The sequence below is a fragment of the Thunnus thynnus genome, chromosome 9, assembly GCF_963924715.1.
Source record: "Thunnus thynnus chromosome 9, fThuThy2.1, whole genome shotgun sequence".
Taxonomy (NCBI): domain Eukaryota; kingdom Metazoa; phylum Chordata; class Actinopteri; order Scombriformes; family Scombridae; genus Thunnus; species Thunnus thynnus.
Genome location: NC_089525.1, coordinates 11,939,618 through 11,961,753, shown reverse-complemented (window position 1 = coordinate 11,961,753; position 22,136 = coordinate 11,939,618). Strand labels below are relative to the sequence as shown.

Here is a 22,136-nt window from a genome sequence, read left to right as displayed (position 1 = left end):
ACACCTGGTAATATTTAATAGCAACTAATCAAAAAAAAAAACAAACTAAAAAAAAAACTTTGAGTGTTGCAACCCATTTCAATTTCATGATCTGTAAACTTAGTTAACACTCACACTTTGTTAAGTAGGCCACGTTTGAATTAACGAAGAGCTTGCTGCAATTTGCTCCTGGAGCCAGAAATAAGATCATGAAAAAACTGTGAATTTCGCTCACTTTCTCTTTTTCTTTCTATGACTCTTTCTCTTTCTCTCTCTCTCACACACACACATACATGCGCTCAAGGCTCTGATTTTCTGGTATTTCACTACGTTACACATTAACAATAACTGCAGATATTTTGGGCTCATGCACTAATGTCATTTGCAAGAGAGAAGATGGATAAATATTTTGTCAAGACCTTGCATTGTGTGCTACAGATTAAGTCCTCAGCTTGCATGGCAGTGAACCAGATCAGTGTTTGGCATTTTGTTGTTTGTCTCCCGGTAAATTTTGAATTCTGCAGAGCGTTGATCCAAACAAAGAGTGAGCCTCTTGTTGGGAGAATAATTCCTGCCTTGTTCCTATCCATCAGCAGAGAGGCTCAGCTACTAAGCAGAAAGGCATTTAGATGGAAATGGGCCGAACCAAACAGAATCAGAAGGGAATGTCACATCAATTGATCCATACGCTTGTGCATAATATGTATAGTGGCATTGTGATGGATAAATTATGCTATGAACTGCAACGTTTTAATTACTTTGTTTTCTAAACCTGATTGGCTGGAAAGATGCAGCATAGAAAAGAGAGTGTGGCTGCAGCAGAGAGACGAGTTACAGTGCGTGTATGTGTGTATGTGTGTGTGTGTGTGTGTGTGTGTGTGAGCCTTTCTGAAACACTAAAGCTCCCACCCATTTCCCCTAATTCTTTAACACTTAACATAGCAATGGAGCGAATACGGAGTAAAAGTACTGCATGACATTCCATTGAATTAAGTAATGTCCTGTACAGATTACAACCTGGACTGAATGTGGAGACCTGAATCTCTTGTTGGACAAACCTCTGACCTTTCTGCCTCTGGTAGCAATTCAGCCTCATTTAGCACATATTCATTTAGCTTTTAAAAAGGGACATGTGTAGTCTATTTACTGGTACATTGGCCTTACATGGAAACAAGGAATCAAAAGTTCTGTTTGTTCCTCCACTAATGAATCTAGACTAAATCAAACTGACCAGAATTCTTTTTTTTTTTTTGTTGCAACATCCGGTGTTTGTTTGCTTTGGCTGTTGTGGCCATGTGAACACTGATGAGTGTGATTTTAAACTGGATAACACCATAAATTTATTGCATTAAAACATTACAAATCAACACCAGATGAGCTGGCAGGGAAGGAAACAGTGATTTTGTCCAGGGTAAGCCCCTGAGATTCGTTTGCAATTATTTCTATTCCCTCATGTCTGAGTGACATTGTTGCCAGGACCTATTAAGAAGGAGGAGGCAATGTTGCCATGTAGGTGATTTGACTTTTTTGGTATGTGTAAGCGCCACTGGCTCTGTGTGCTTTCAACATGACCCAGACAGACTGACAGACAGTCAGACTGAGCCAGCTGATTGTGGTTTGGGCTTGGTCTCAGTCTGTGTATTAGTGCACCAGGGCTCCCACCATATGCTTATGATGCTGTGGGACCAAGTCTGGCACACACACACACACACACACACACACACACACACACACACACACACATAGATGCACACAAACAAAAAAAAGGACTCCAGGGTGCACTAGCAGCAGATGCCCTGCCCAGTCTGTGGAAGCAATTTGGACCGCAGAACTATGTCGTAGTGGGACTTGTGCCATGGAGTATATTTAGTGTATATATTGGATTTGGATAGACTGTGTGAGTTTTAATGTATTAGCAGGCGCCAGACTGGCATCCAATCTTGCTAGCAAATGTGAAATCAGTGTAGTCTGCAGTACTACTGAGTGATATTGAAAAGGGTTTAGACTATTTGACTCTCTGTGTCAAATGTGGCCTTACAGTAGGCCTAGTATACATCATCAAACCATGAATGGACACACCCTGATTCTACCATGCTTTATTCATCTCCGCTTCAGACCACAACAGCCTCTGAGGTAGTTTATAAGAAATACAGATGTCTGGTTGAATGAAAATAAACAGGAAGTGCTGAAACATGAGTGTGCCTTAACTGAATTAGTCCTATACCGTATCCCAGAAGATTGGTAATCAACCCAATCGGTCTGGAGTCGCCCTCTCAAACCCACCGTGAGTGTAATAAGAATTGCACCTCATAATCATTGAGGAACATCTACCCATCAAAACATCCACAAGCATGGTGAATAATCTCTCTTTCTCTTTCTGCCTCTTTCTCTCTGTTTATACTAAAGCGTTGCCTTTGAACAGCCCTGTGGCTGTATCCCATTACATCCAGAGGGATGTGCTGAGGGTTGGTGAGCAAGAAAGCAAAGAGGGGCCTGTGTGTGATTCTAATCAATTCAGGCCTCAGCCGGAGCAAACGCTCTCTAATAACTTCTGCCGGAGCTGTGTGGATGGATCTGACTTGAGAGGGAATGCAAACCAGATCACTTAGGAAATTCCACGGCGTTCTCTTTGCAGCAAAAGCCCCTCTTCTGAAGGAATGTGCGTTAACATTTCCCCTCAGCTCCCTGGTCTCCCACACACACAGCTGCCCTTCAGAGAGTCACGCCAGCAGAGCAGTGCCGAGCAGGCCGCTGGAGAAAAAAAAAAGAAAGATAGACACAGCGGCTAATGGCTGCTCTCCAAGCTGTATGGGGTCCCACACATATAAACATGTCAGGAGAGGTTGGGTCAAAGGAGGGAGCGTACAGGGATGGTGATGAAGAGAGAGAGATTGAAGGGGGAAAATAGGAATAAGTAGCCTCAAGTGGGACTATAAAGAGAAAAAACACAGAGATAAGGAAAAGGAAAATCGATCTGGAGTGACAGATGTGAGGAGAGAGAGGAGGAAAATGGCAGAAGAACACAGAGAGGGAGAGTGGGAGAAGGAGGAAGGGGGTGTTGAAGGAGGAGAAGAGGCAGGGCTGAGACTTTACTTAAAGTAGACTCAAGGTGATGGATTGTCTGAGCAACTTGGCAGGACCATCCATCAGGTGAGGAAAGGTGGCAAAAAGAAAAGTTCAGACAAACACATTACACCTTTATCACCAACAATAACACTCTCACAATTACAAAAGAGGCTAAAATGATTTTATATTATTTTGAGAAATGCTTATGATCCAAACTGATTTGGGAAGTAGATTTTAGCCTTTTCAGTACATCACACTTTGTGTGACCTGTGAAGCAGAAGAAATGCACCATTAAGTAAAGTTAGCTTATCCTATGCCTGAAGGGTGATTAAGATGTTACTCTTAAAGCCTGGCAGCCATTCAAGATACATTTTTTCTATCATATGACTCAGCCACACAGTCTCCACTGTGAATGCAAACACCCAGTGCCCTCAGCCAGTCTTCATCTCAATGAGGGCCTTCAGGTTTCACTGCAAAGGATTTTAAAGATTAGTGAAATGATACAGTATCCAAGCGTTGCTCTGCAGATCTATAAATCTAAAACCAAAAACAAAAAAAAAATCTAATATTTCTTAAACCACACACTATACAGAGAACCAGATGTTACTGACATTTTATGACTCCTATGGGATCTTTGGGTAAATCATCTTTGGAGATAGTGAGTATCATAATTTTGGGATTAATATCCCTGAAGAGGGGCCAAAAGTTGTGTACATCAAATATGGATGTGACATATAACATGCATGAGTTACTGTCCTGATCAACCCCCCACACATGGGGTCAAAACCTCTGTAGGGTCTTGATATATTTTGTTCTTTCTCTTATGTCTTGAGAGGAAATCATTTTCTGTGTTTGAGTTTTATTATTCAAAAACAGCCAGGGACAGCATAAAGAAATTCTGTGGGTTTCACAGGAACTTGGTCCACATTGTTCTTGCATACTTTCCCCTTTATTTGGATTTCTCCAGCCCGGTGTGCATGGCGGGAAAACAGGTCAAGAAAGGAAAAGAGGGGGAGAACAGAACAGAGTGGGGCCCACTGGTCGCTCAACATCCCTGTGTTGAATATGAAAATATATTATAGCATAATGTGTTCAGTATGCAAGCTTGAAGGAAACCATATGAAAAGATCCCAGACAAAGAGCCTTCTGTGTTCCAACTGACCCCCCTCCCACCCCCCATCCTTCGTCTGCTTCAACTGAGAGAAAGAGAGAGGGAGAGAGAGAGGGAGGTGTGTGTGCAGAGTCGTAGGAACTGAAAAGGGGCAGTACACACTCTTACTGCCTCACACAGCCAGACCCACTGGAGCACAGGTGAGCAGCATGACTAAACCAGCACACACCAAACAGGAAGGAACATTGCTTGGAATTTTATCTGTCGTTGTGAAACTCTGATTTCTGCAGACTTGTCACTTGCAGCCTATTATATTTATCTCTACAGGGTAAGACACTATCTTTGTTTAGAGAGGTAGAGGGAGTCGGGGGGAGAATGCAGTGAACTGAAGCAGCAGAGGAGGGAAACTTTGAAAGTCTTTGTTTGAGTAGATGACAAACATCTGTGGCTGCTGTTTTTCCCTGAGTGCTGGCTGCAGACTTGCAGAGGGGGTTGGCTGGCTGTATTAGTACTGCGGTGACTGATATCTGAGCCTATTGTCCTGACTGTGTGGAGAATGCTGTGAAGCCAGGTTATAGACTTGAACTGCATGGAGTAACGTTAGAAGGTGTATCCAATTAAAGACCTGGCTGGAGACTGTATTGACTTACATATATAAGTAATTGCTTCCTGCTAACACAACAGGTGAGGCCCATTAACTGCTTTACAGGGGGGGCAACTGTAGGTTTTCTTTTGCCATATGTTACAATATATATTAGCAAATGATAGCCTTTAAGTTTTGCTGCAACTGAGGATGCACTGAAACTGTAGAATGATGTTTTGTCAAATGGCTTAATGTCTCCGCCAAAAGTCAATACAACTCAACAAATAATTCCTGCAGTACTGAATGACTTGCAGACATTTTACATTTTACAAGTGCTTGTACTTTCTTCCTTTGATCTCTAACAGTTTTCAGATTGACTGCGATTGTTTTAGGCAGTACCTCCCTCTTGGCACCGGATCATACACACCTAGTTCGAGTATTTATCTTTGCCTCTTGAAGTTCTCCACCTGTGACTATGAGGGGAGGATGAGCTGCACAAGAAGCAGGCAGTTCATTACAAGGTTTTCCTCTGCATGATTCATGATTGCACTTGCAGCATTCATAAAAGCAGAAAGAGAAATAGTGAGAAAGACATTTGCGAGTTTCATGGGAGTCTGTACCTCGCAATGTTTCAGATGTCAGTCGCCAGCCAGCCAGCACAAGCTGAGGCATGTTGACTATCACAGCCTCCTGAGGAATTATGAAACAGGAATGCCAATTTTGGAGCACTACCCAAAATTATTTTGTAGTGCTCCAAGAGGCCTTGAATGGTTCTTTGTCTGAGAAAGAGAGAGAGAGAGCGAGAGAGAGAGAGAGCAAAGGTCCCTGCAGAAGCCTTCAGCATTTATGGCTGAAAGATTTTTGCCAAACTGTAAAGGATCTGGCCAAAAGCTAGAGATAGCAGATACATAGCAGCTCTGCCCCCGAGGGATTCAATCATAAAGGCTCGCCATGTCAATGTCGTGACCAGATGCCTCATTATGAGCTCTGTAACTGATATCCCCTTAAGTCTTACAGTAGGTGGAATGCACGCTCACCTGACATCTACACATCTCACATACCTCATCACATGTGCGCCCAGAGCAACTGATGATGTACATATGCCATACCTAAAGTGAAAATGCATGCAGTATATGAGTTATTAGGTGGCTGACATGCTTTCTACATGTTTGCTATTGATGCAGATGTGTAATCAATGTGCAAGACAACAGCCATAAGGGACAAATGACTGATTACAGTTTGTACTGCTGCCAAAACCATTTCTTTTGTTTGTCATCACTTTGCGAGACATGCTGCAGAGAACTGTGGGATAGATTTGCTGTCTGCGTATGAATCCATCATATGTTGATGATGTACAGGAACTCTGTGATTACACACTAAAGTGGCCTACGGGCCAGACTGTAAATGATATCCTTGGCTCTAATCATGGAGGTCAATGGGTGGCACAGGAAAACCAGGGGGGTGAGGTGAGTGGGACAGGTGGGCACTGTAAAATACCTTTTGAACTTCAAGGTAATTGGAGGGTAGAGGGGGGAAAGGAGGAGAGATGACATCAGATCTCAGGTATGGCATGTAGAAAGGATCAGTTGGAGTAGATATCACAAGTTAGTTTGGGAGAAATACAACACCCAAGCAGAGTATTAGAAAGCTGGGACAAATGAAAGAGAGAAAAAAATTGTGGCAGAAGATTTCAATGTCAATTTTGAGTGTCCTACATCTGTTCTTTGTCTGGCAGTTGGAGACTGGATCAAAACATATTTTAATCAACTCGTACAGCAGTGTTAGGACACACCCTCAACATGTGTTCACCTCTGTCCTCACTGATTACAGTAAGGAAATATTGAAACAACAAAGACACCTGTAAAAAAAAGAAAATATTGTAAAAACCATTGTATCAAAATTGCTTACACAGTAAAAACTAATCTAAAAAGACAATGTCTTTTGTCTACAAATGAGATCCAGACTGATCACACATCTGGGGGAATCAAAAAGCTGTTGTCAGTGTTTAAACAATACTAGCCTTCATCTCTTCCCTCTCGACACGATCACGCCAGAAAGCAACACTATGGAGGATTTTTGTTTCTTTTCAGGGAGGTGGGGCATTGTTTTGTTAGGGTAGATTGTGTTCAGGGGCCAATGAGCAGTCCCCCTATGGATTGTCATGACTCAGCTGTCATGTCGGCGAGTGTCTCAACAAAACACAATCTTTAAGGGCTGCAAACAAGTTTACGGTGCTTGCACACCTCAAGAAAAGATAACGATTGCTATGCCTCTAAGGAATCTCTGAAAAGGCTTTTAAAAATAAAGATTATGTGTTTGGGTCTCTGTACAGCCCTCCCACTCTTGAGTGTTAAAGTGGTGACTCACGAGACAAAACAAACGCAACTGTGATCATCTTCAAGGAGAGGCAAGTCCGATCAAGGACAAGGACGTGTGAACGCTGGTTTATCGTTACAAACTATGCCAGTTGCTCTTATTAGCTTTGAGGGTGGAACATGACACTGCTGTTCTAATGAAATGCTTTATCAGATAAGAGGGAGGGATGTGATAGATGTCATTGAAAGACATTCAATTCTTTGTTTCTCTCTTTACCTCACGCTGTATGAAATTCTTCAATCTACATTTACTTTCTCATTCGGCTGTATCACATCACACACCCTAAGGTGGAGATATAGCAAATTTTTTTGGCAGGTTTACAACAGATTTCCGACATTCAAGCCTTAATGAATTGTGACCTTCCTTCCCTCTTTGCAGACAGCTCTGGGTTTATCACGTTCAGGCTTTTATAAAGGCGTCTCCTCATTTCCTTTTCCACCCTTTTACCCTGACTGCAGTTCAAAGTGGGAGGGCTGATCTTCCATCAGAACACAGGGCTGTTACTGTCTCAAAATTGGACATGAGTTCAGATTTATGCTTTTTGTAAGTAATCCAGTGCAAATTAAAAGTACTAGATGAGCCAAGCAGACAATATTAAAATGTTCTGCAGACCACTTTATCAAAAACAGGCACCCCTTACAATTTTGTTACAAAACTGTAGACTTTCTGTGGGCACAAGGGTCAGGTCTTTTGGACTGCTTTCTTGAAGCCATCATGGATAATACTTTAAACCTTGTATAAAGCAGTGGGTTGAAACCAATGCCCTCACACAAAGGACAATGAGGGAAAAATTGAATAGGATTCTTGTACCAGCAGTTTGCCAAAGGTGTGGTTTGCCAAAATTGTGGGTAGATGTAACATCCAGCTTTTGTCATGGTAAATGTCACATTCAAATAACATAATTGAAGAAAAGTTTATTTAAATGGTTTTGACATTTGCATAACTTTAGATTTCTCTTTTTTGCAGGTGGCTCTGGACAGAACGTGGACACATGTAGCAGGATTAGATGAAGTGAAGCAGCCTTTGGTACTATAGTGTCAGATTTTCCCCTGATCAGACCTAATACCTGCATTTGTGTTACAGACTGGCTGAACAACCAGAACACACACATCAAATCTTTTCTACTATCAGTATTAATCAAAAGTACCACCAAAAAAATAAGTACTTTCCTCTTAATTGCGGTTTTGTGAACAAAGAAAAGAAAGAAATTGATTATCCTGTCTTCAGAAGCTGCATCTGGCTTTCATGTATAAGAAATAACACAGGATACTCGAATAAAACAGCTCTAATTGAACGCTTTGGAGCCCTGAATACAAACCAGTCTTTGGAATGACCTTTCCAAAGAGAAATGTTATTCCTTGCATGCACCTAACAGCAGGAAACCACCATATACACAGTTCCCCTTTCACGTCACTGTAGAGTTATGATCTCAAAGATAAAGGGCAGATCTTTTTCTTTGGAAGAAAAATAATCTGTGTGCTGGAGATTGGGACGCAGACGAAAAGCATGTTTTGGTGACCAAAATAGAAGTGAAAGAAGAGCAACGTCTGGGAAAGAAAAAAGGAGTATTAGAGAGATGCAAATAGAGAAGACTGGACTGTTTCTCAACCTTTTTTTGCCAGATTTTAACAGAGCACAACAAACTTGTGCAGTTTTCATGGCATTTTTCCATGGGAACTCATCCAGGGCGCTGTGGAGCTAGCCCTCCTGGGAGGTCCTGTTAGATAGAGAATAATACTTCATGAAGACCAAAATAAGACCACACTTCTTCCGTCAAATTTCAGCTGACTACAGGAGGACATTTGGAGGGATTATTGCTGAAAACAGAGCCATGGCTGTAAGCAGTCAACTGGAAAGTTGAGTTTCTCCTTTCTTCGTCACTTTTTTGTGTTTTTTTCTTGTTCAGTTCACACCACTAAGGCTTCCATTTTCCAACTGGACCAACAGACAGCTTCAATTTATCAGGAGAGAAGACTAACTGGAACGAAACACGCACATTTCCCCCCTGCTGAGGGCTTTTGTTTCTGCTGCAGCAGAAGCATTTTACGTGGGGTAGCAATGGAGATGGAGAAGGGACATATGTCTATCAGGAGAGGGGTGAGCTGGAGTCCAGGAGGATTGAGAAAACCTCTTCAGGCAACACAAGAGGTGCACACCCCTGGGACAGAGTGCAATGCATCATGGGAAAAGACAGGATTCAACAACGAACAGATGAGCCGGAAAACAAGTAAGTGTTTGTTTATCTGGCATTTTCCGTCCTTATTCTGGGAGCCAAAGCAGCAAGGAGGTGTGTTGCTATTCTGTTACTGCATAACACAGAAATGTTGCTGTAAATACATTTCCAGTAGTGCTGCCTCAGTGTTACAGTATGGCCTTAACTGTAATATATCATCACAGCAGAAAACTTATACCTCGAATATGTGGAGAGAGGAGTAGAAAGCAAATAGAGAAAACAGATAGCCTCGCCTTCTTCAGTGCAACTTGACACAGTGAAATGCTCTATGAAACATCTGTTTCCATGCCGTAAAAATACAGACTGCCCCAACAGAAATGGAAATGCAATCATGCATCACTGCTAAAGGGCAGTCTTAATGTACAACACAGACACTGACAATAATGTCCTACCAAACAAAACATTATGTTGTTAAATCATAATATAGAAAAACACTTAAACAATACTCAAGTGGAAATATAATTACCTCTGGGTTGTGACAGATAGATGGAGTATTCAAAGAAAGTAAAAAGCTATTGTACTGTGAGGAAGAAAAACAGAAAGGTCATGGCCATCAAATAATTGTTATGTACTGCAGTTAAGATTGTGATATACAGTAGATCTATAGCTGATGTACTTCCCATCATTCAGTGCTCGCTAATTAGAGTAGTTTCCTCAAAACACAACACAAAAGCAGTACTAATAGTCGGCCTACACCTCCGCAGACCCCTTTCTTAACACACAAAAGTAACAGTCTTTTATTTCCCCCATGGGATCCACCGAGAGTTTAGGTCACATTCAGTCTGGTAAGATCCCAGGACCTCTGTTAATCCTTGTCTTTCCATACCGCTTCACACATCACCCACGGGGGCCAGCGCTGTCATCCCGCTCACCCCACAGCCATCGCCTGCAGAAAGATAACATCCGACAGGGTAATCTGACCTTTGATACACAAATGCAGAGTTAGCCCCCTGACTTAAATCCTCTCGCATGTGGGGGAGTTTTCCTGTCTACTCTCACCCACGCAGGGATGAGGGGACGGGACAGGGCGCAGAGGGATGAGGCAGAGAAAGTTAGAGGTTAACGGGGAGGAGAAAAGGTGGTTTGGGGAGGAGGGGGGGGGTTGACGATGTGATGTGGAGGCTCTTGCATCACTACTGAGGGCTAAATTTTGTCTCTGCTGGAGGACAGGAAATTCCTATCCTGCCCTTGCAGGTTGGAGCTTAGGGCCCAGAGGGTTCAAAGAGGGCAGACACTCTTGGGGAAAGTGCACCATAAACACACACACACTTACATGGTGATATCCAGACAGACACGGAGGGCAGCAGAGGTCAGGTACTGGAGCTCTGGAGTCTCAGTTGTCTAATCCATACACACATAAACTGGTTCCCTTTCCACTTCAATGGCTGCAACAAGGGCCAGACTTCCCTGCCACCACAGGACATTAGACAGAGATAAGCCGCTCAATACTCGCCATTGATTGGACTCCTCTCCAGGAGTGTCAAAACAAAGTGTAGTCTGTGTGCAACTTCTGAAACATCAATACTTTCTCAACAGAAGCCCTGAGCTCTTGTGTCAGAGGCATGCTGTCGTTTTTATAATCAGCAAAAAAAAAAGAGTCCATACTGGAAAAAGTGGAGTTGGAGACTGAATGACAGACGGCACAGCCTCCCTCCCTCCTCCCCCTCCCTCTCTGTGTGCCGGACTGCGGAGAAAAAGAAATCCGATCCTGTGTCTCGCTACAGAAAGGGGGTGTGAAGCGATCAGACGCAGTTAAATTGAAAACTCTTGTGGAACTACTGCAAAACTGCGGAGCTCTGAATTTGACATAAAAAGGTAAGAGATAAGGCAGGAAAACTCTCTCAGGAAACTTTGGGAAGACTTTAGGGTATTTTATAGTCTCGGATTAAAACTGAGTTTCAACTTGTGTTTGACTTTTTTTAATGAAGAAATGTGACTTATTAGTAGCTTTGTGTTATTTTTTTCTGATAGAAGACGTCGGATACAGTCCATAAACTTAAGATAATTTTTTCCTCACAACTAAAAAAGTTGTAACTGACGTCCATTGAGCTTATAACACTCTAACTAAAAAAAAAAAAAGAAAAATGAAAATAAAAGGAATGAATCTCTTCAAAATAGCTCTATTTCCACTCATTCGTTGTTAATTAACGTCTTAATTAGCGTACATATCACTGTGAATGCTGTCATTTAGATTATAACCAAAGATTTCCATAAATGACTGTAAAATTCACCGGAAAACTTTGACTAAATGACTAACACAGAAGTCCACACATGTCATTTGTTTTCGGGTAGATGCTCACTATTTGAGTCATGGTATTAATCACTGATGGGATTTGCACCTGCGTGTTACTTGAGAACCAGTCTGGCTCCCACTAGAGGTAGATGTTAGCATGAGGACTTTTCATTTCAAGCCTCACTGCTCTGCTGTATTCAGGTAGCTGAAATTATAAAAAAGTAAATAGCTAACAAAACTCGTTATTTGGGAGCTGTGGAGGTGTTCCCATCCACATTGAAAACCTTGATAAAAGGCACTGAATATACAGTAAGTACCTGTGTGATAGGTTGGCTCATTTCTCTGCAGCAGTCTATAAAAGAAAGTGATTTATGCTCATGCCAATAGCGCTGAGAGGACTGCTTGTTTAAAAGGCTGTGTGATAATGCTTTTTTCCTTGTTATATTGTTATCACAAATATGTAATGTGGTTGATGTATCTCCCTCTTATAGTGTCTCATTCTGTCTTTACTCTAATGAATACATCAAATGTGTCAGGCTGATTGATTTAACACAGTGGATTCTCCTGACATTGACGTATTTCCTTGCAAACACACCCACCTTCATCACCAAAGGGTATAATTTCATGCTTGTAAATGCACTACGGATGTTTATACCCTAAATGCACCTAATAGTCCTTCTTTATAGATTTAAAAACAAACATATGCTTGAACTTTAGGTGGGTTTAAGTAAAAGGAACTCAAGGGTATCCTACAATGATTTAATTCAATTGCTGTGAGGGCAGACTTTAAGTCTGTAAAATCAACGACAGATGCATATTATGCCTTTTTGCTGGGGGACTGATCATGCTAGCTTTAGTTTCTATGCCAGGAAAAAATTGCATGGAGAATGAGCTCTATACGACAGCTTTACGAGTGATTGATTTATGCATAATTATTTTGATTGGCACATGATTACTTTAAATAGTGTAGCTGTCTGGATCCATCACATTATTAAATGAAGAAAGAGTCATGGCTGTGCCAGCTGCCGTAGAAAACTCCTGGAGGGACATTAAATATCTTCCACCAGTCAGAATTACATGAATTAGATGAATAACCTACCAGATGTGTCACCACAATGTGTTATTCTCCTTTAAAACTGAAATGTTCTTCAGAGAATCCAGGACTTTGGGTTCTTATTCATTAAAAAAAAGCAAAGATGTAGCTTTAATTTTCCTTTCATGAACTTTGAAGCATGATGTAATCACTATATTTAAGATGGGAACACTTGATTGTACATTATGTTTATAGACAGCAGTCGAAAGATGTCATTTTTGGAAGCTGTAGATTGTTAAAATGGTCTATTAAGGGTTTGAGCTTCAGTATTGCACACATTAACTACAGAGAGAAACCAAAGGCATGTTGGAAGCTCGAGCAGGGAGTTTTCTCAGCAGTGGAGGAATGCTCAGGGAGGGACTACTGCAGATGGCAGAGGAAATAGCTCTGCTGCCTGGAATGGAGCTCTTAAGCTCAGAAAACAAACTGTCAATTTTAACATAGACATGTTTCATCACATAATTTCAGAGTAATCAGCGAAACTGCAAAATCAGTGTATGACATGATTGACAAGAATTTATTTTGGTGCTGTAGCAGGCACTGACCTAGTTCTTTTTTATTAACTTAAATCAACAAGCTTTTATATCTTTCTTATTAAAATGTTTATTTGAAAATGTTTCTCCGCCTAAGCCTGTTACTTCTTTGTCTGCAGCTCCGGTCTGCTGAGTAAAGTGTCCACAAAGCCCGTATTTTTCCTCGCTAGATTGGTTGGAATCAAAAGTACAGCAAAGAACAATCAAAACCATATGGTGCAGAAACAATTATGTGGGTTTTAAAGAGAATATTGAATCCTAGACTTGTTAAAAATGAGTCCCCGCTGGTTCTCTCTTTTTGTTAAAGCAGTCTGGTGAGCTTTAATTAGATGTTGAGGGAGTTGTCTTTGTTTAAATAGTAGATGTTGTCTCCCAAAGCGATCTCTTATTATTAAACATCTCTGAAGAAGACAACATTTCACTGACCAGACTGTTCCCTTTCTTTCTGTCTGTTTCCCTCCAGACCTGACCAGGAGTGCCAGTTTATCAGAGAAGGAGCTGAAGGAGGCTCGTGTCAGGAGTCAGATCATCGCTGCTCAACTCACCATCCCTTCCAACTCCAGCTCCAGAGGCGTGCAGCTCTTCAACCGACGCAAGCAGAGAGTCAATGCATTTACGCTAGAGAGCTGTGGAGAGGGGTCAACGGAGGACAGAGCAGAGAATGTGAAAACCGACCCCTTGTCTAACAAACTGACATGGGCAGAGAGGAGTAGTGAGGAAAGGGATAGAGACCTGAACTATAAGAACAGCACTACCAAGCCACTCTTGGCGCCACCTGGGAGGGTACATACAGTAGGTGATATCATGGATGAACCAGGTAAGCATTTCCACAAGGAAGACGACATCGAGGACAGCGTTATCCAAGAGAGACATTTCCTCCCTGTAAAGGAAGTAGAAGAGCAGGATGAAGAGGAAAGAGATGAAATCCACCAGGAGCTTGAGGGCAAAATCAAGGATGAGATTGCCCCTGGAAGTAATAATACTGATCCAGTTCTGATGCGACTTGCTGAAGGGGAAGCAGAGATAAATGGGGGCCACACAGGGCCGGTTCCCCCCGGAAAGTTTCTTAATGGCTGCCATAGTACCTCTGGACCTGAGAGGGTGTCTGTTTCTACATCCAAGCAGGCAACTGGCATCGTCAATCGAACTGCCAGGCCTTTCTTTTCGCCGCCGACAGTCCAGTCTCCAGAGACAGTCAGCCCTGTCAATGACATCCCCCCTCCTCCTTCTTATGCTACTCCTCCTCTCCCTACTTTCACTGCTCCCCAGCCTGTGGCATTCTCACCCCCAAATCCACCTCCGTCATACCCCACACCTCCTCTACCAGCCTTCACAAACCAACCCCAGCAGACCTACTACTCCAATCCACCTCCAATGTCTCCTGTGATGTCTCCTTCCTCCCCTCCACCATCCCAGTTCCCTGTTTCTTCTGGATCTCAGTATGTTGCTTCAAACTCACCCATGCCTCATTATGGCCCTCCCACAGCCCCAAAGCCCTCCACCTTTGTCCCTCAGCCCACCGGAGAGAGGAAGCCAACTAAAACTGGAATACTTGAGGAGAGCGCTGCCAAAAGGTCAAATAGAAAGTCAATGTTCACATTCAAAGAGAAGCCAGTAGTAGCTCCGAACCCTGAGCTGCTCTCTCTGGTGCAGGGGTTGGATGAAAGGAAGAAACATGGACATAAATCTGTGCCTGAGCCAGCATCAGAGGAGGAGTTACTAGCTCTGGGTGCAGAGGCCTCCAACTTCCTCGCCAAGGAAGAAGACAGAGCTGAGGAAGCAAAAGCTCCAGAGTGGACCTCCTGCCTCAAGAGCTCCAGGACCCGACCCAGGGCAGAACATAGGCCAGAGCAGACCCTTAACAATGCATCAGGAAAGGGGGCTGAGCTGTTTGCCAAGCGTCAGTCCAGAATGGAGAAATATGTTGTTGAGCATCAGAACACAGAGCAAATTAGGTCTCCTTCTCCAACAATGTCTCTGCCACCATCTTGGGTGTACCCATCAAACATGCCCGGTAGGGTCAAAGCCATCGCTAGAAACTCTGATGTGAGCGCTCAGGTTTCACAAAACCTAAAGGCCCAACAAACAGTCAAGCCAAAACCGAGGCCAAATGCACCAGCACCAGAGCCAGTTCCAGAGCAGCCTCCTTTGGAGAATGGTTGCTCCAAGATGGAGATGGACCTCTCAAGGCACCGGCCTTACCAGCTTAACTCTTCCCTCTTCATCCTTAACCCAGTCAAGGACCCCATTAGTACCCTACCCAGAGGAGCACCACAGGCCAAGAACCTGATGTCCCCCCAGTCTTTGTCCAGACATAATTCCTTACCTAACAACCCTCCCTCTCACTTTGGTACCCGGTGCATGTCTCCCCAGCTGCCGCTTAGCCCCACAAGAGGAGCAGAATATCCATCAAATTCAGCCTCTGTGCATCCAAGGATCAGTTCTCCCATGTCTGCCTTTTCTCCAGGGCGCGTTTCCTCTCCTCGGTCAGGGGTCCAGTCACCAAGGCCCACATTTTCTGCCAAGAAGGCAGGGATTGAACCACAGGTGTGGAGACCCTCTCTGTATTATTTTTAGGAAGTTTGTTCACAGCAGAGAGATTAGATCTTTTGTATAGTTTACACACACGGTTGTTGAAACTAACTTTAGAGGGCTTAAAATTTACAATTTACTGTGCTTTCTTCTTAAACTTGTGCCTTCTTCTTCTTCTTGTGCCTTCTTCTTCTTCTTGTGCCTCTGCTTTCATTATACTACTATACTATTAGAGAGGAATCATTTTATGTGTGAAATGTTTTAATCCTCACTTGTATCATAAAACAATTGTTCTACATTACTAGGTACATACTTGCACCAGAATACACCAGAAATGGTCTATTTAAAGTTAATTAAACATACATTATAATCAATATCTTCACATATTATGTACATTTAAATGTAAATGTTGTTTATTTTCCATGGTTACAAACACCCAAAAACTATTAAGTACCCTCAGTGAAAATACAAATGTGCCTTGATGTAATCAGATGAGTTGCCATACTCAAAGCCACTAGGACCATCAGCACTTAAATACTTCCATATCCAATATGTTTTAAGATATGATGAAAAACAACCTCACCGTTTTTCCACTTTGTCTCTCAATTCTGTGGCCACCAGGGTGATGCTGCTTCACAAAGCACTTTAACAGATGGTCTGGCATCTGCTTTATGATTTATGATTTGCAATTTAATGCTGCTCACTGACATGAAAGTTGCAGCGAGAGAACTCCTTTTATATCTTTAAGTCTTCAGGGTAATTTACTCTGCTTTCCAGCATTTTCTAGCTAAATATATGCTGTGTACCTGGAATCTTTGATGTTTCAAATTTGCAGACTGCTTACCAATTCACATCTTGAACCTGCATATATATTGTTTTCGTGACTTAAAGCAGTCATTTCAGAAGTATTTTTCACACATCATCAATCACTGTTGTTTCAGACTACAGGGTTTGTGTCTGTTTCATTTCATAAACCTTGATTCACTGTGTGTTATGATTTTTTTTGTTTTAATTGAATCTTTCCTCCTCTGATTAAAGCTTTACGCTAACACTCTGCTGTGACCTCTTTCTCCTTTTTCTCATTTCCTGACTTCTTTCAGTCATTAATTTCACTGCTTAGTGTTTGTTATTCACTTTTCTACCTCTCTTGCAAGCACTACAAACACTTGATCACGCTAATAAATTTTATGCCACTGTTAAGTATGCAGACAATTTCACAACAAGAGGCAGATCTATTTAGTAACACAGTATATGACATTTAAAGTTAAAAAATAATTATTTCAGCTTGCCATTGCAATATATTTTACTCTTCTACAAGTATCTGAGTTATGTCTGTGCATGTTAAGACCCGACCTTTGGCACTGTTTATCGTCAAGGGCTCAGACGTTCAGACAAACGCAATGACCTTTGACCTCAACCTTGTTTCTTTCAAAGACATCCCAATATATGACTAATATATGACCAGTAACATACTTTTTAGAGCTAAAAGACTGATCTTAGAAGTTCAGTCTGTAACACTAAAGACTTGTCTTCATATAATTATCACGTTCAGAGATAGTTTGTTCTTAATTAGTGTGTGCGTAAGATGGAATGCTGACCTTCCTTCAGTCAAGTAACTTCATATCCCTGTGAAGGTTAATCACCTCAGGAAATCCAGATGACAGTAACCTGAGAGAGACACTAAAGACTAGGGCTATATGTGCTGGTGGCCAGGGTTATTGCAGATACACACACAAAGAAGGGAAGACACAGAGATGACCTGGATGCCTCTTGGGCTCATATAAATATTTTTTATCAAAATACATCCACTTAGTAAGGAATAAGTCTCTAATAGGTTACAATTTGTCTTTTGTGATTTTATACAGAAACACCTTGTAATGGTTAAGTTAGAATTGTTGAAGCATATTTGATGCAATTCTATTATTTGCGTTGTTTGTATGTTTCTTTCCAAGACTCTAAAAAACAATTTTTGTCATGGTCCAACAGACACCAAAGGAGTCCACCCCAGCTGAAACCCCCAGTGAGACTCCCACACCAACTAGGACACCCAACCTCACCAGGCGCTTCAGCAGCCCAGAGGGTCCCGCCACTGCAACCTGGACTTCCAGCCTCCAAACCAACCGCCCCTCTGCCAACATCTCAAGCCGCTCAGTCACCTCCCCTGTTTCCACTCCCAGAGGTATAAGATGCCAATCCCCTATGAGTCAGAATATTCAGCTTTCCACTGTTAACTCAATTTCCACATCCAGACCATCCCAGACATTTACAGCCACCTCTCAACGCTCTCCATCTTGGGGTTCAAGATGTCAGTCCCCAATGGTTAGCCAGAACACCCAGTCCTCCACCATCTCCTCTGTTCCTGGTTTCAGGCCTCCCCAAACGTCTACTTCTCATTCTCCTGCATGGGGTTCAAGATGCCAGTCCCCAGTTGTAAGCCAGCATGCCCAATCTTCCACTGTCTCCCACATTCCCACATCCAGATCCGCTCAAACATCTACAGCCGTCTCCCCACCTTGGGGTTCAAGATGTCAGTCCCCAATGGTGAGCCAGAGTACCCAGTCTGTCACCATGTCCTCAGTTTCTACTTCCAGACCTTTCCAAACTTCTACAAATACCTCTCCTCTTTCTCCTCCTTGGGGTTCAAGATGCCAATCGCCAAAGGTAAACCAGAATACCCAGTCCTCCACTGTTTCCATTTCCACACCCAGATCCTCCCAAACACCTACAGCCACCTCTCCTGCCCATCTTCCTTGGAGCTCACGTTCCCAGTCTCCTGCACCTTTACAGACCAGTTTATCCTTCAACACTGCTAAACCTCTGTACACACCCTCTGCCAGCTCTCCTGTTCCCACACCCAAAGACAGTCGCTGCATGTCCCCAGTTGTTAATAATCTAGACTCTAAGGCCAACCATCGCATCCTGGCGAAAAACATCATCAATGCAGCCAAACGTAAAAACAGCCCTTCCCCTGGTGCACTGAGCAGTCACAGCCTTCCCATCTCACCTCTGGGAAATTCCCACCATGGCTACGACTGTCACAAACCACCCATCAGCCCTTACCAGTCACGGCCATTGGGGGCCCAGTCCCCTACCTTCACCAGTCCTCCACCCACCCCAACACAGAGGATCTGCTCTCCCGTGAGGCTCTACAACACACGCTCCCTCACCGACTCTGATGCCTCAGTTGAGTCAGAGGACTCGGGCCTCCGGTCACCCGGCCTGCACTCCTACAACACCTGTCCCCGTGGCTGGGGTGGCAGCCTTAGGGTGAAGAGAAGCACTGTTTCCACTGACCTGTGAGGGTGCTACTCAATGGCAATACGCGCATGATTATGGTTTTCATAGACTTACTCCCCTGTGGCATTTGATCAACCAATAAACAACATCCTGATGGAATTAATCAGACTTATATGAGATAATTTACCTTTCTGTCACCAGAATACAAATCCTGGACAATGGTAAATGTTGTATCAAGTAGTATTAGTAGTTTATAGGACTCACATTCATTTATGGACTGACAAGAACAAGCTTTTTGCATAACACAGTTGCTGTGGCTTGTACGCTTCTTGCATACCAAAAATGCAAAGTCTCAAAATAACCAAAGATATTTGAAATCATTTAAGATGAATGTTATACTCTTTACACCTTCACAACAAACATACTTTCACTATTCCTGTTCAATAGTGTTTTTTAAAATGTTATTCATGATATATCACTGTGTTTGCTGGTCTTACATGAGTCAAAATGGGAAGAGACTTTTAAATTTTAAGGCTTAGGAGGGACCCATGAAATGAGAAATGTGTAAATATATAGTTCATTGGAATGTGCAGTACTTTGATTAAGGCATTCTCACTGTGCTGTATTAGTAAAGGATCAAATTAAACTATACAATAGATTCATAGTGAATATAGATTTAGAACATACTGGGGAAAATCATTTTTCCGTGAAATTTTTGCAACACAGTGGTAGGTGAGGCACATGTTATTCACATTATCACACATGGTCAAAGTATTCACCACAGTTTATTACCCATTTTATTCAATGGAAAATAAATCATATGCAGAATTATCGCAGTGCAATAATCAATTTAACATAGTGTATATATGCTGCTTTATGTACCACATTTGCTAAAATGAATGTAAGGTTTACAGACAGATTGACAGAGAATGACAGAAAAAAGGGAGTGTTGAGTATGAAGAGTTATGTAGGGGCTTGATGGGGCATTGGCACACCTATTTAACCAAACACTGTTTCCATGTTTAAGAATAAAAAAAAGATTTGATAGTTTTGCTCATTTTTAAAACATTGCTGGAGGGTGAGATGTTGGTGCAGTGGTTATCATGTCACCTCACAGCAAGAGGGTTCTGGATTTGAACCCACCAGCTGGCTGGGGCCTTTCTGTATGAAGTTTTGCATCTTCTCCCTGTGCCTGTGTGGGTTCTCTCTGGGTACCCCAGCTTCCTCCCACAGACATGCAGGTTAGGTTAATTGGAGACTCTAAATTGCCCGTAGGTGTGAATGTGAGTGTGAACGGTTGTCTGTCTCTATACTATATGTTAGCCCTGTGATTGACTGTCCAGGGTGTACCCCGCCTCTCGCCCAATATTGCTGAGATTTGCTCCAGCTCCCAGCGACCCTCTGGAGAATAAGCGGTAAAGAAAATGGATGGATGGATGTTGGTGAACAATTTAATGAATGTAAGGTTAATGAACAAACAATAATTTAATGAACAAATGTCAGCTGTTAACATGTGATTGTAATATTCATATTGGACATTGATGTATGCCTACATTTGTTTTGCTGATCACAAACTGTCATTCTTTTTTATATCAGTAATGTCTTTATAAGAAACAGAATTGCATATAAGTGCCTGTTTGGATGTGGTTTAGAAGCAAGTTTGTATGTCACACAAGTAGAGAAGGTAAAACGAGACATTGTTGTTAAACTTTCGTGGAAAAAAGGTTAGAAGAATGTGGAGCGATTTGAAATATTCTAGTAAGTGTTTGTGAAAAAGGATCAGAGGAATGGATTGTATTTAAAATACGTGCATAACTCTAATGTACATTCTCTTAAACTTCTGAAGTTTCATTTTATACTTGATTTGCACTTCTGTTCATTCCATTTCAATGGCTAAGTTGGCGTTCTTTAAAACTTGATTTTCTCAAGTGTCATTCACAATACAACCAGCAAATAAACATCCATACCATAAAAATCAGACCATTCCTGCACAACGCAACATGTTGACAAGATGGACCCACATTGGCTGTATATCTGATAGCTGCCTTAGAACCACAACTGGTTTTCTGTTTCAAAGCCATTTTTACACCATTCCCATCTTGCCTAGTCCTGTGCAGTACACACAACAGATCATCCCTTCGTTCCCTGACATGCAGGCCAGCATCAGCACATTTCTAAATATTTACTTCTGTGTGTGTTATGAGTGACAGGGACACCTGCTACACGGTGACCTGGCTCCTTAAGCAGGATTAAGACTATCACTGTCATGGATTGGTTTCAACCTGGTTCATCTCTAGGCAGGTCAAACATTGCTGACACCCTCAAACACAGAGAAGAATCATTTCATTTTTTAATTTTTGCAAGCAGTTTTGTTTTTGGGTCTGTGGCTATTTTTAATACAATTTCATAACTGCATGACATTTGAAAACGAATGCAAAATAAAAAGTGATGACACACCAATTTAAATGAGTTATAATTTGTGAATTATTTCATTATTTTCCTCCATAAAACTTTTTTTTCTGAAAATAGTGGTATAACTGAAAATAATCACATCTTTAGTTGTATATTCCCCTTTTGTAAATAAACCTAATTAAATCTCCAGTGGGTAAGTCATTGCATCCACAAATATTCACATAGCACACCCATTTATATAGTGTTTGTTAAATTAGTCTTTTATTATTTTATTAATTTATTCTTATTGCAGACTTGGAGTATTACCATACGACAAATATAAGACAAAAGGAATGTTGTTTGTACTACTTAAACAAGGATTCATATTTCATCTAGTCCTTACATAACCCCTTTAGGCCCTTAAACAGATCCTCCATAAGAATTATATGATCATCTAGCTGGTATATTTTAATGCAATTTTAAAGCAAATTCATAATCTGATAATCTAATACAACTATTTTAAATCTCTGTAATAGCAAAATAATAACTAGAGAACTAAAATAATTAGCATTGATATATAATTTACATGTATCCCCCTACGAATGTATCTCTACCCGTAGCTTTTATACTGCTTATCATTTAAATATGCTCACAAGTTTTTTTTTTATTGGCGATGGCCCATGTACATGTGCTGAGCTTTACTGCCAGTGCAACATACACATATTTGCGGTGGTGGTTAATGGGGGTGAAATGTCCCGAACAGCAACAC

General features: G+C 41.8%; 1 protein-coding gene across 2 annotated transcripts; it reads left to right on the top strand.

The window, feature by feature from the left end:
- The first annotated feature begins 4,251 nt into the window (after positions 1-4,251).
- Positions 4,252-21,442, top strand: LOC137189160 (synaptopodin). 2 transcript variants are annotated; one of them, XM_067598862.1, is made up of 4 exons: positions 4,252-4,356; positions 8,082-9,342; positions 13,671-15,754; positions 17,726-21,442. In XM_067598862.1, exons 2-4 carry the CDS (start codon positions 9,174-9,176, stop codon positions 19,037-19,039), a joined length of 3,567 nt encoding a protein of 1,188 aa, XP_067454963.1. In that variant the 5' UTR covers positions 4,252-4,356; positions 8,082-9,173; the 3' UTR covers positions 19,040-21,442. The 2 variants fall into 2 exon arrangements, with proteins under 2 accessions (XP_067454963.1, XP_067454964.1); XM_067598863.1 differs by lacking the exon at positions 4,252-4,356 and adding an exon at positions 4,466-4,484.
- The last annotated feature ends 694 nt before the right edge of the window (positions 21,443-22,136 follow it).

What these genes read in the sequence shown, in the direction of transcription:
- LOC137189160 (XM_067598862.1), top strand. Translation starts at nt 9,174, where the DNA reads ATGGAGATGGAGAAGGGACATATGTCTATCAGGAGAGGGGTGAGCTGG. An exon ending in ACAGATGAGCCGGAAAACAA is followed by an intron (nt 9,343 to 13,670) that starts GTAAGTGTTTGT and finishes GTTTCCCTCCAG; the next exon opens with ACCTGACCAGGAGTGCCAGT. An exon ending in AGGCAGGGATTGAACCACAG is followed by an intron (nt 15,755 to 17,725) that starts GTGTGGAGACCC and finishes ATGGTCCAACAG; the next exon opens with ACACCAAAGGAGTCCACCCC.